General features: G+C 38.0%; 1 protein-coding gene across 2 annotated transcripts in view; it reads left to right on the top strand.

Moving 5' to 3' along the window:
* The first annotated feature begins 6,707 nt into the window (after positions 1-6,707).
* LOC110453256 (spermine synthase-like) overlaps positions 6,708-14,732 on the top strand; it is a 42,697-nt gene continuing 34,672 nt past the window's right edge. Inside the window, exon 1 of one of the 2 annotated variants that reach the window (XM_021502141.1) lies at positions 6,708-8,117. In XM_021502141.1, coding sequence (XP_021357816.1) covers positions 8,057-8,117 — 61 coding nt within the window. In that variant the 5' untranslated portion in view covers positions 6,708-8,056. Of the gene's footprint in view, positions 8,118-14,032; positions 14,118-14,732 lie in introns of those variants that run through there. The other variant, XM_021502142.1, reaches the window with a different exon arrangement.

The following is a 14,732-nucleotide window of genomic DNA, read 5'->3' on the forward strand; positions in this document are numbered from 1 at the left end:
GTTGAGAACGATATTGGCTGGTTGCAAAGGTCCTATAACCATGTATAGTAATTTATGAATCACTTCAAGATGACCTACGAACCAGGTTGTAATAAAGAGGTATATATGAACCACAAATTATTATTATTATTATAGACAAATACCAAAGTTTTCCCCAGCCAGGTCTGTCACCACCGAGGAATGCACTCATGCAAGGGACAGGGCTAAGATATACAACATAGTAATACGTGAACTATAGTTTACAGGTTGATTTTGAAGAAAAAAATACAAGCCCAACTCTTATGTTTCATAGTGAACATAGACATTTTTTACTAGTTCGGGGCATCGGGCTGGGCAATTTAGGCAAACATCCATGAACTGAAAACAATTGGGAAGGGGGGCTAGGTTTGCACCCCCTCTGTCCGTCCGTCAGAAAAGTTTGTCAGGGACATATGTTTTATACTATTTCACCTGTGGTAACCAGATTTGGTGAACAACGATAGCTTTGGATGGCAGCGTGCACAGTGCAAGAATTTAGAAGGTCACTCCAGTTGTATGACCTCACAGTGACCTATGCTTTGACCTTTGACCTTTACATTTGAAAATATTTGTCCTGGGGTATATGTTATATACTATTTCACATGCAGTAACCAGATTTGGTGTGCAAGGTTTAGGTTACTGTGACATATGACTTGACCTTTGACCTTTACTTTTGAAAATGTTTGTCCGGGGCATATCTTATATCCTTTTTTACCTGGAGTAACTAGATGTGGTGTACAAGGACATCTTGGGATGTCAGAGTGTACATAATTAGGTCATTGTGATCAATTACTTGACCTTTGACCTTTGCATTTAAAAATGTTTGTCCGGGGCATATATTCTATACTATTTCACCCTGAGTAACCTGATTTGAAGGACAAGGACATCTTGGGATAGAGGAGTGAAGTAAATCACCATAACCTCACTGTGACCTATGCTTCCTGACATAAGTGTACTGTTTGTTAAAGATAGCAATTCTTACCGGTGAGGGGCTATGGATTGCATTGCAATACTTTGCCTTTTTAACAAATATTTTCTTTGCAAAGTAGATCCTATTTCTGTCATTTTGTCTTGACAAACTTTGATGCTAAAAGGGATCAGGCGATATATTGACAAAGGTGTTGAAATAATAGTAAATTAGTAACAACAAAAAGGCCTACATGAAATATCTGGCAGGTTTTCTTAATTAAGATTCTATTTTTTATAACCACCATTTATTTCTTTTTCATGTCAGAATATTTGACGCACCTTTGTCCTAAGGAGGGATTCTGTTCGTTTTGTAACCTTAAAGCCCTTAGCTGGGGCGCTGCAGGCGCCCGAGATCTACATTATCATCACAAAGATTACCGAACTATGTGCGCTCGCTTATAGGCAGTGCCTATTTCATATTATTATTATGAGTGTAAAATAATCTGCGGGGCCAGACCGGAGTCCAAACCGATGACTTTAGATTTTTTTTCTTTTTTTTTCTAAAATTTTATGACAGAAACATATATATATATATATATATACATAAAACATGTGTGTCTAAAATCGCCTCTAAATAATGTACATACTGTTCAACATATTTGATCAAGTTACAATATTCGTCATACATATATATTAACAAATAGGTATACATTCACATGTTTGATATGAAAATAAACTTCCGGATATTCTTGGCCGACTTCAGAATGTAATTCCATCGCTGAAACCGATGAGCTACCTGAGCAACGGAAGTGAGCATGCCCAGTTATTTCAAATCGGATGTTTAGGGAAAGTTATTATAACAACAACCTCGTAAACAAGGTTCTTTGTTCCGAAACGGAAAATAACAACAACGCCAACAAGTTATGGTGTCTGCTTTTAATTATGTGTTATGTCAATTTTACACGGTAGTCTATAGTGGTAGGACGCCGGGCTCGTGACCGAAGGGTTGCGGGTTCGCGTTACGGCACGGCACTGTATGTGTTGTATCTTTGAGCAAGATACTTTACTCCACTCGTTCTAGTCTACTCAGCTGTAAATGAGTACGTGGTTGGGCAGTGCTAGAATTGTTTAAATACTAGCTGTGAGCGTCGAAATGGCAGCACCGGCTGAATGCTCCCCAGGGAGTTGAAAAATATATTGGCTGGTTGCAAAGGCCCTATAACCACTGATAATAATTTTTGAACCGCTTTTAGACGAACTATATGAACTAGGTTGTGATAAAGCGGTATAAAAGAACCTCGAATTATTATTATTAGTATGATTAAAACACGTATGGGACCGATTTCCTTTCAAAACCAGTCTTTCGGAAACCAATTTAAGTGTGTTTACTTTCTTAAAATCATGTAATTGATTCTATTTATATCGTAAATGTATTTTGAAATTGGAGTTATACTCACAAATACGTGTTTTGAGTGTGTGTTAAGTCGTGATCGGACAATCTAAAGCCCTGTCTATTTTTACAACACCTTCATAATATGTGACAAAAAGTTTATATCGCACGTGTAAGAAATATGTAATTCAACTTGACGATAACAAAATAGCATGGGAGAATTAAGATAATTTCTCTTTATTGCAGAAGGAGAATATCGAGGTATCCGGGACAAAATATATGAGGCCGACGTGGGCCAGTCGTCGGGTACTGACCGCAGGTCGGTTGTTTTTCTCCGGCTACTCCGGTCATTTCTTCCAATCACGAAACACATGGCTTATTTAAATGAGCATAACCGTTATATATATAAACTTTTTTTTATTTTATAATTTATACTTATCACTCTTGTAGGTCCGGATGCTAGCGCGTTTTGGTCTTATGATAGGAGGAAACCGTAGTACCCGGAGAAAATCCACTGTTCTGGCAGGTGACCCCCATCCCATACCTTTTCACGTCCGATCGGGGAAAATAACCCCGGCCGCCTTGGTGAAAGGCAAGTGCGTTATCCACTGAGCCACCCTACCACCCTAAAGCCTAGTCGTTAAGATGACTTAAGTCCCCAACACATCATACAAAACTTAAATATCCAGTGAAACGGTTACGTGATTCCACCAGACCTGCAGTATCATCACACATTGTAATTTTATTTTTCATTCAGACACCTGAAGAAAATGCATCGACCTGCGGCTAATACCTGGCATTATTAATTCATACATGGCGGTTCACGTTCACATTAACAGCAATATAGCAATATGTGAAATACATATAAATTCAAATTAACTAATTCTCGCCCTCTCATTCATCCTTTTCTTGTCCCTCTCGTACAGACATTCTCCCTTGCCCTTTCTCTTTCTCTCCACCCATCGCCCTCTCTCTTACCCCCCCCCCCCNCTGCTCCCTCTCCGTTTTTCACCCTCTCATTTTTCCTCTTACTGTCCCTCTATCACACCTTCTCTCTCCCTCCCTCCTCCCGTCCCTCTCTCCTCAGTCATCTTTCCCCTGACCTCTTAGCATCCCTCGCACTCCCCCCTCCCTCCCCCTCCCCCCATCCTCTCCGTTTTTCCTACCCTTTCATTCATTCAATTATCTCTCCCTCATGATTCACATTGTAGATTAAAATTGATTTATCAAGTTGAAAATGATTTATGTAGAATTGGTTTTAACCATATTTGGATTGCTCAAAATGTTCAAAATGAAAGGCAGTGTTTTGGAATTGTATTCTAAACGCTTGCACGATATATTTATTCAAGAATTACGTAGTGCATTTGATAAATCTTCAAAACGTGACTATATAAACATCTTGTTGATAATTTTCAAATTCAATTTTACTGAACAAAGCCCTTAACTTCTAGTATCAAACAATCATTGAGTAAATATCGCATGCAAGCACACTGTCTTAATATTGAGTCAGGACGTTACAATGCCGTCCCAAGAGGCCAAAGAATATGTACTGTCTGTAACAAAAATGATACAGAAGATGAGATGCATTTTATACTACTTTGTCCAGCTTATTCTGAGTTAAGAAAGACAATTATTATCGACATCCTAGTGTTTATAAATTGATTGAATTATTTTCATGTAAAAATATCAAAACTTTAAGTAAACTTGGTAAATACCTATTGCATGCAACTGCCAAAAGAAAGTCCCTTGTGGGTCAGTAAAAAAAATATATGTTAAATGTGAACCATGAATTATCCTCCGCCATATTGTATATTGTACTTTATTATGAACCATGTGTGATGTAACTGTATAACCTATATGCTGTATTGCATTTGGTAAATACAAAAATTGGAACTCTCCCCGTCACACTCCCTTTCTGTGTATCCCTTGCCCCTCTCTCTTCCTCTCCCACTTGCAATATAATCAATCATTTCGATCGTTCACAATCAGAAGTATAGAGCTAGGATATAGACATGCGGCGCATGTTTCCAGGGGCATTTCAATTCCGTGTTCACGACCAGCTTGTACGAAATTGACATTTGCGTGTTGAGAGATTTATCGAATTGACTGGATAAAAGACCCCCGTTATCTAACACCGATGTTACATTCCTATGCCTGTAATCAGTATGGTATAGATTTTATATATTGTATACGTCTGTATGTCTGCTTGAATTTATATATACACTGTGCAGACTCGCTGTATATAACATTCCTTCGGTGTGAAGGAGGCAGTGCACGTGTCATTTCATGCTTGTTTACTATAGTCAACAAAGCATGCAGTAGTAATATCAACAGGCTGACTAATACACCTAATTGAACATTTCGGTTAATTTATTTCTAAAATGTACATGGAAGCATGGTATTTTTCTGTAAATTATAAGGAGTTTGATATGTTGAATACCAAGACACGCATTACTTGTTTTCAAAGTTATAATGAATAAAATATCAGCGATTTAAAAATAAACCTATAATGTTAGGTGTACATTAAGCTGACAGTGCCCTGAACAATGTCGCGCATGACTTCTGTTTTGTAATGTACAATGGAGCGAACGACATTATAAATGGCATTTAGACGAAATAATTGACTTGCTATCATATCTTTTACTGGTTGGGTGGTTGGCTTACGTGATAAAGGGTTTGTCTCACTAATTCGTCTCAACTGATTTTTACTTATATACATACATGTATGCTGACTTGTGCAAGTCTACATGCTGTTAACCATAGACCTATACAAGTCCTAAGACTTGTTTTGTTTGTGGTTTAACAGCCAGGGTCATGGGAAAAGAGTTCATTTAAGTTAAATAACCTGGTACGTATACCTTAACCATTTGCTTGGCAATAAAACATGTTTAAACTAAGACTTGGGCATGCGAAGACCGGTGCCCGCGGAGTTAACACGGAAAATAAATATATGATATTAATTTCGTTTTCGCTAGTATCCACAGAATAAAAGACACAGGATCACTCCCCTTCACACACATCCTCCGATTTCTCAAATGGCTCCGCGCACGTTAGTCGCCTCGTCCGGCACGCAGTGGGATTCAGTACGACTTTTCTTTCCCGAACCTGCACCGGACCTGAGACAGGAACAGTATCATATAGCCTAAAGGCAAGTTTAACGAAACCGTTAACCCGATAATGTAAATAAAATATCTGCAACGTACATTCCAGATTGAAGACACTTAAGCAATACTTCCTATCATTGTTATAACAAGATATCATTTCGTTTGAAAAAGAAAGCATCTCGTTAGTCGTTATAACGAGATCCTTACTCGTTATAACGAGATACTTACTCGTTATATCGAGGAACTTACTCGTTATAACGAGGTCATTAGTCGTTATAAAGATATTTTTAGTCGTTATAACGATGTACTTAGTCGTTATAACGATGTACTTCGTCGTTATAACGATGTACATAGTCGTTATAACGAGATACGTATTCGTTATAACGATGTACTTAGTCGTCATAAGGAGATACTAAGTCGTTATAACGAGATACTTACTCGTTATAACGAGGTACTTAGTACTTAGTCTTTAAATCAAGGTAATTAATCAAACGTTATAACAGACTAAATTTAGGATCTTATCTTTTCTCTTCTTTCTAAACAACTTTTTTCTTCCTAATGTCTCCCTTGACAATGCCTCACTTTTGGCCTTTAGTTGACCGTTCGCCCTGTGTGGAAGGCATAGAAGAGACTGTTAAAATAGTAGAAGTTTCTACCCTTGCTTAACGCTCAGCAATTTAGGAGTGGGATGACTGGTTCGCCCGTTGTCAGTATAATGTGACCGGGTGGGTTGTCCAGCTGGGTGTCTTCGGCAGTATGCTTCAGTGAGGTAGCACTATAGAGTCGGCATCAGTTCCGCGCTTATCGCAGCCTCCCCAAACACACACGCATACACTACACGCATGCATGCATCTTGCACACATGGGAGGCCGTTCTTAAATGACCATAGCTGTTGATAGGACGTTAAACAACACTCAACCAAACCAAACTTTGGGCGTTCTCAATCAGCCTACATACATATAAGGTACATGCACGTATATTTTTAATATTTCTATTCACGGAAAATCCCTTCTGTCATTATCGAAAAAAATACTTCGCAATTCATAAAACCGTATATTTAGCCAATTAGCTTGTATACACACCTCTGCCCGGTGTTTGATGCAGGTTTTTAAAACCATATATATGTTATGTTGATATTCGGTTTCCTTTATAAAATCTTAATATCAAATTTGTTTAAAGTTAAGATCTAGTCATGCTACCTATTTAACCGTGAGAGTACTGCTTTAAGTACAGAAAATACGTTTAAAGTCTTTAGCCATTACAAACAGCAATGTTCTGTGTGGACAAACATCTGTATGGTTCGCTCACGCTTGACCGATTAAGCTGAACTATCAGACGTAAAATACAATGTATAGATATAAATATATATACTAGCGGGTCGATTAAGCCAGAATCAGCCAGAGCCATTGTTTTAAAATCTATCTCTATAGACAAGTTAGTGCATATACACGTACCGAATTTGGAACAAGCCTTTTGCAGAGGGAGTAACGCAGGCGATACCATTGTCGACTACACGGGCAGAGTCGCCATTTAACTATATAGGCACGTGCCATTCCTTTGCTGTTTCGGTGCAAAAACACGGAAGCGAACATCATTAATATTTATAAAGGAGGCAGACACTGGAAATTACGCAATAGGTGATTTTTTTGTGCTATCAAAGATACCTGCAAAATCCACAGGCTTGTCTTGAATTCACATAGTGCAAAGGATATCTTCAACGGTACGGAACGGAAACAATTGAAGGACCTATAACACGTCCAAACGTGAAGGCAAAGTTTACGACGGGATTGCATACATTTGCAGTTTTTTTTTGTGCGGATAAGAGCTGGAATTAAACACAGCGAGGAAGAACAAACAACACGCATTCGTATCTTACAGTTAGGAGGTTTGTGCAGAATCGAATGCAGCGTAAAACATGTAATTTGGACAAGCAAGTAACACCAGAGCGTGTGTAACCCTTATGGTGTACGAGTTCCAGGTATTGAATGAACTGCATAGGTATGGAGACTCCGTGCTAGTCTAGCGATAACAGTGCCGCTATTCAGCCGCTGTAGCTGAGGCCGACTACAGAACACAGCATTAAAGACTGGGTGAGTTTACTGCAGCATACAGCTAACAGGTTGACTTGACATGTAAAACATACTTCGATACACTAACAGCGTAAAAGTCTAATCCCGGACGTCCCTTCAACGTTATCAAGTCCGCAAAAAACTGACAAACGTTGCTTAAGGAATCGAACGTGGTGCCATTCTACATACATAATACGGACTCCGATTCGTTCAACTGACAGTGTCAAGAGGCTTAAGGACCGGAAATATTACAAATACAAGTGCATATAAATACCTACTTGTATCAAACGTTGAATTGATTTGGACGAAGTATTTCTATATTTGGTGTTAAATACTGATTTTAAATTTTAAACGTAGATAACTCGTGAAACATTTATAATTATCTGAATTGTCGACGAATGCACACGTGTTGAGCGTCCAGCAGACCGTTTAAAGTTAGGTAGGATCGACATTTTGTAAACTTTCACTTCAAACGTCAATCGTTTGAAGGAAGGAAGAGACCACGGAACCCCTCGAGTTGATGCCTTTGTTTCGCGGGAAAGTGTCAAGCTATTCCGAAGGTGACCATGTCCGCCAAATCCATCATGCTTTGCTTTCAGCTGGACGAAACACTGACGTCGGATGACGGTATGTATTTGTCTTTGTTCCTTAAGATATCCATTTAAAATGATTAAATGACCTCCAGAAAGGAAACACAATGTCATGTCTATATAATTTTCATTTTACTTTAAATACAGTGAAAAACAATAGATAGAAAATATAATTATAAGCATGATCGCCATTTGTCTGCTTATAACAGACTATGATCGTTATTGTATAGCATATCTATAAAAGGAAAATGAAGGAAAACTATTTTTGAGAATGTTCGACAAAGGCAGGGGCATGTGCATGTATTTTTCAAGCTTTCATTAAACAAAAGGTTTTGATTTTGAACATTCTGAATTAAATAACGTACTTTTTAAGTGACTTAGGGATTAATTGAAATTACTAATGAAATAGGGGTAATGCTCAAATGCCCTGTCCCTTACTTTAACCCCTCCCTCCCCGGGTGCTCACAGGGAAATATAGTAAATGATATATATATATCTATATATATATATCAATAGGCGACAATGTGAGGAACTCTTTATACTGTCCCGTTATAACATACGTGGCATGTCCCTTAGTCCGTATTGCCATTAGTAGTTACTTTTGAACTCCATCTTGTCTTTCCCGCCCCAGGTTTCTATGTCCATATAGTTCCATTGCCTTTCCCGATCCCCATTTCCACATGCCCTTGCGCCCCTCCCTTTACCTATGCCGCGCTCCAATGTATAATCCTTAGCCTTATTGTTGCGAAATGTGTCGACCTTTGGTTGGCCCAAATGACCTATGATGTGATGATAGGCCGTGAAGCAAGTATTTTTAAGTTTAAGTTTAAGTTTTTTATTTCCGAATGCAAATCAGCATATAGGTTAATTGATACATAGAATACAAAACATATTTCAAATTTTCAAGATGGCGGAGGACAATTCCATATAAGCAATTATCACATAAAAAGAATACATAATTTAGCAATATTACTACACGAGGGTTTTTCTTTTGGCGGTAGCATATTTTAAATACAGACCCAATCTACGTAATGTTTTAATACTTTTACATGACAATAATTCAATTAATTTATACACACTGGGGCATCGGAAGTAATATTGCTTAATGTATGTGTTTCTCAATACAGAGTAAGCAGGACAAATAAGAATAAAATGTATCTCATCTTCTAAATCATTTTTGTCACAGGCAAAACATAATCTTTGACCTCTCGGAACCCCATTATAACGTCCAGATTCGATATTAAGGGAATGCGCCTGCATGCGATATTGACTCAACATTTTTTTGGTATTAAATGTTAAAGGCTTTACTAAATAGAATTGCATATTAAAAGTATCGACAAGATGTCTATATAAATAACATTTAGAAGATGTTTCAAACGCACCACGTAATTCCTGAATAAATACGTCATGCAGACGTTGGGTATACATTTCCACAAATTGTTTTTCATTTGGAACATATTGAACATCCCAAATATGATTAAAACCCATTCTATATAAATCATTTTTAACATGATAAACCCAGTTAAGTTTACAATTCGGCTTTTTGACATTAAGCTCAAGTAGTGCATCATAGCATGCTTTTAGTACACAGTTATTTGTATTCAAAATATTTAACCAGTATTTAATTATAGCTACTTTGCGCTTTATATGTAAGGAATAACTTCCTGTCTCAAAGTAAACCATAGAACTATTGACGGTTTTCTTAACGTTTAATAAATCTTTAAGAAAGAGAAGATGGACTTTTTCGATTTGCGGCGATAAACAATTACCCCATACCTCACATCCATAGTTCAGTATGCATGTCACATATGTATCAAACAAAGATAATTTAGTTTCAGTATTAAGGATAAAATCTTTCATTCTTCTTTTTAAAAGATAAAAAGCATTCCTGCCTTGAGATGCCAACGTGTTTTGTGCTACGGTGAATCTTCCATTATAATAAAAAACTAATCCTAGATAACAAAATTTGTCCACTATCTCAATTGACTTGCCATTAAACGTCCAGTTTTCAGTAGGTAAGATTCTTTTACTTTTTCTAAAAATTACAATTTTAGTTTTATCATAATTAACAGTTAAATTCCATTTATCAGTGTAACATTGCAGACAATCTAGCATGTGCTGAAGATTGTTAACATCTTCCGAAAACAAAACTGTGTCATCGGCATACATTAACATAAACAGATTAATCAATTGTAGTTCATAACCTTGACAATTGGAATTTAAAAACTCACTCTCCATATCATTAACGAATAATGAAAAAAGCATGGGCGATAACGATTCCCCTTGTAATAAACCGACATGTAAATCGAACATAGTAGACAATTTACCATTTAAATTTATGCAAGAACGAACATTATCATAAATAGATCTAATTACATTTAGCAGTCTGCCACTAACACCACTTTTCCAAAGTTTATACCAAAGTTTATCATGTGTTACACTATCAAAAGCTTTGCTGTAATCTACAAATACGCAATACAGCCTTTTGTTTTGTTCTAATGTATTTATTATTAAACTATGTAATGTAAAAATAGCATCCCTGGTACCAAACCCAGGTTTAAAACCAAATTGGACATCGGTAACAATATCCTCTCTTGTACTCCATTTTAATAATCTTTTATTTAACAAGGAAGTAAATAACTTAGCTAGATGACTAATTAATGTTATTCCCCTGTAATTATTCACATTGTTTTTATCCCCCTTTTTATGAAGAGGTATAATAACACCCTGCGCCCAGGACTCTGGAAAATATCCTACATGTAACATAGAATTAAATAACCTGATCAAAACAGGGGAAAAAATATCTCTATATTCAATTATGTATTCGTTAAGTAACATATCAGTACCAGCCGACTTGTCACGAGACAAACCCCTAATTACATCTGTTAATTCCTCAATGCTAAAATCCACATCTAACTCTGGATAAACACAATCAGTATTTCTATCAATCAAACTATGACCTCGACTTTCGACGATAGGTACATCAGCGAGACCTTTGAAGTATTGAAAAAAATCAGTTAACGATAAATTACCCGTATCACAGGCCTTCCGCTTAGAAAAATTACGGTAAAATTCTTTAGGATTATTCCTCTTTAACAGATCCAGCATGTTCCCTTCCATTCTCAAATAGGCTCGCTTCAACTTCCTCTCACATACTTTATACTGTTTTTTGGCTTGCGCAAGGCTTACTCTGTTTGTCAATGACCGGTCTACATTAAAACTCAATAACGCACTTTTATATCTATTATACAACAATCTACAAGTATTATCGAACCAAGGTTTATCTGGCCCTTTCTTATCTAACTTTCCAGTATGGCAAACACATGAACAGTTCGATATCTGTCTATTACGAACACAAAAGTTATCAAACAAAGTATGCGTACATTTCACAAGATTTTCTAAACATTTATCAATACTTTCCCTTGTATTAACAAGTTGATCTACTGAACTCTCAATCAAAAACCTATTATCATAAATGTGATTGGTTGCATTGCTCCCGGCCTCATCAGACCATGCTACCCTGGTTACTGTTGAAAATCTATTATCTACAGTGCAACAGTTACAATAGGCACTTTTTGACTTAAAGCAGTTTAAACATACATATATAGGTGCATGATCAGAATATTCATTAAAACGACCAACTTCAAAAGATTTGACATTTGCCATCGACAACTTATCAGCTAATACATAATCTATTACACTTGTACCATTTGAATTACAAAACGTTATTTTACCATCTGGATCACCTATAGTACGACCGTTAAGAATCTGAATTCCCGTTGACTTACACAACTGTAGCAGACTACGCCCAAAAGTGTTAATTTGTAGGTCCTCTGAGTTACGCTTTACGTCACATGGCTCCTGAGGATAAGACATAAAACCATCAAGTTGACGATGGACACTTTCGTGTAACGAGTCGATCGATATATAATCTGGTTCTCTACCAGTCCGACAGTTAAGGTCCCCTATTACAAATACTCTACCTAAGGCACTATAATGACCTATACCGTTCTCTAGTAGTTGAAAGAAGTCCTCTTCATATGCGCCGTAGAAAACTGATCCTACTGGCGGTAAATAGGTTAGAGCTATAAAGACATCTTTATTATCAGGGAAAAGCTTGCTGTCGATTTTTATCCATAAAATACTGTCCAATTGTACGGATTGTAGAGAAATAAAACCACGCAACCATGGTTTGAATAAACACACTAGACCGCCTCCTTTACACTTGGATCTGAGGACAGGTTGAAAATGCTCAAAACCATTCACCGCGAAATCGTCCGCGTCGTCCAACCAGCATTCCGAAAGGCATACAATATCTGCCTCACTAAATGATTCACAAAATGAGCTATTCTCGATCTTACTTTTCAAACCCCTCTGAACGTTCCAGCTACAAATATGAAGAGTGTGATTGACCTCCGAAGACCCCTACAGCACCGATTTGACGTTAGTCTCCTCAGACCCAGATCCCGTGGGTGTCGGAAGTGACGTACGCTGTGCCTGACCGCCATTTACACGATCACACTGCCCCCTCCTACCGTTTCCAGGAAGGGCCCAAGCAGACGCGACAGCCCGATTGCTACCCTGAGATGTTAACGCCTGAAACCTGTTTGAAGTAGACACGTTCTCAAATGAGCTACTCACGCCTGAGTTACTATGACTGTCATCCTTAGGTGTTGAGGGTTGTCGCTGCCGTTTAGCTGGCCTACCATTATAGTGTGTTGGTCTGTTCTCCGGGACCGTATTACTTTGTACGTCATTCTCCTCTCCAGTGTACAAGACCCCATCGACGTACATTTTATCTCTCACAAACTTGACCTTGTGCCTTAGCTTCCTCAGTCGCTTTGCCACAGGATAAAGTCCCCGGCGGACTTCTTCCACGGCTGCAGGGAACTGCTCGTTCACGCCGTAATGCGTACCATGTAGAAGTATTAAACATAACTATTGCGCTATTGTGTTGTCTCTTGTGCGTCCCTACCCATTTACGTCTTTGAGTCTCTGACTTTTGACCCATTCCACTCCGATGTGACCTTGGCCACCCTACCTCTTTCCGTAGCGCCTCTGTGTCCTGTCTTTCTTTGCCCTATTCCTCTAAAAACACAGTGAACATATATGAACAAGTTCTGAGTGTTGCAGTGGGACCATGCTCGACACGCCACTTAACCACCAGGGGTTACGCTTACTTTCGCTCTCTACATAAACGTAACCCTTGATGTATTGAGGATGCAATGGGACCGGACCAGTGTTTAATTCCTGGACTTCCGGTCACAATACGGTTGCCCTAACAAACTGAGCTACCTGTTCAGCGCTTGTTCCCTGTCCCTCCCCCTACTGCAGCTGCATCAAAAGTAAAATGAAGGGAAGGTTACTTTATGTATGTGAGAAAAACTACAGTTTATGTATGTGAAAAAAACTACAGAGTCTTAACTCCAGGGGGACAAGCATCGTTAAGGTTCTTTCATGTCATGGCACACTATAGTATATACAACATACCCATGTAAGTAAAATAATTTCTCTAAAGCTGAATTGTAGTTTACGCGCCCAAAATCAGATATATGTTAAAATCAAGCAGTGCAGTATGTAATTTGATAAATAAAATAATTCGAAGCTGATCGTGTTTGTAAATTTTACTTAATTTCATTCAATGCACTTTTAAAGATATGCAAATAAAAGGTTCCACGCACGTTTTTTGAATTTCAGATTTGATTTAAAAGAAATAACACTATTGAACACAAATTAAAAGCGAGTTTGTGCATGGTTGCATTAAAAGATATCCTGTTTTCGTCCGCGAACTTCTTTTTTGTTTTATTTCTTTTAAATCAAACCTGAAACTAGCGGACATAACAGGATCTCTTTTAAGGCAACCATGCACAAACATGCTTTTAATTAGTATTTAATAAATACACAACGTGAATTTGGTGTGCAATTCAAGGACCCCTTCACTGCATTGCGTTTCTTGTATGGAGAGTAATCTCCCCTTAGTTTTATTTTGGATATCACTGTTGTTGGTCCAGGGGACTTCCGTCGAACACGCCGCAAGGTCAGTTAGGGCGATACAGGTGTATACCAGTATGAAATATAGGGTTCGAATCCCGGTCAAGCTCTACTGCATGATTTCTAACACACAGAACACTGTTAATTATACTAGTATTCTGTTTATTTCATCTTAATTTCTTTTTCGATATAGTCCCAAGAAGGGATGTTTTTGTTTCCAGAAATTATTTAAGCAAAGATAGGTCAATTGGTTGAGCGTCGGTCTAGAGTCAGGAGGGTCCCGGGTTCGTACCCCGGTCTCGCCATGTATTTTTCCTCTCCTATTACAGTGGTGTCTGTGACCAACCCTTGTTTCAAACATTTTGGGTATGTTTGGCGAGGTGATACCCGAACCTGGGTTGTAAATATTTGTGTCTTCGGGGGCGAAGACTTAGAAAAAGGAGGGAGAATGTATCGGAACGGGGCTAGGTTGATCGTCGGCGACCAGACAGCTAAATATAAATTGGTTGAGTGTCCGTCTAGAGTTCGGAGGGTTCCGGGTTCGAAGCCCGGTTTGGCCGTGCTTTTTTCTTCTCCTGTTAAGAGAAAAAAATGAGTGGAGCTCTTCATTACCATTATATCTAATTTGTTGGTACGTTTTTACCTTAACTGATAAATCACA

The sequence above is a fragment of the Mizuhopecten yessoensis genome, unplaced genomic scaffold, assembly GCF_002113885.1.
Source record: "Mizuhopecten yessoensis strain PY_sf001 unplaced genomic scaffold, ASM211388v2 scaffold7205, whole genome shotgun sequence".
Classification (NCBI taxonomy): domain Eukaryota; kingdom Metazoa; phylum Mollusca; class Bivalvia; order Pectinida; family Pectinidae; genus Mizuhopecten; species Mizuhopecten yessoensis.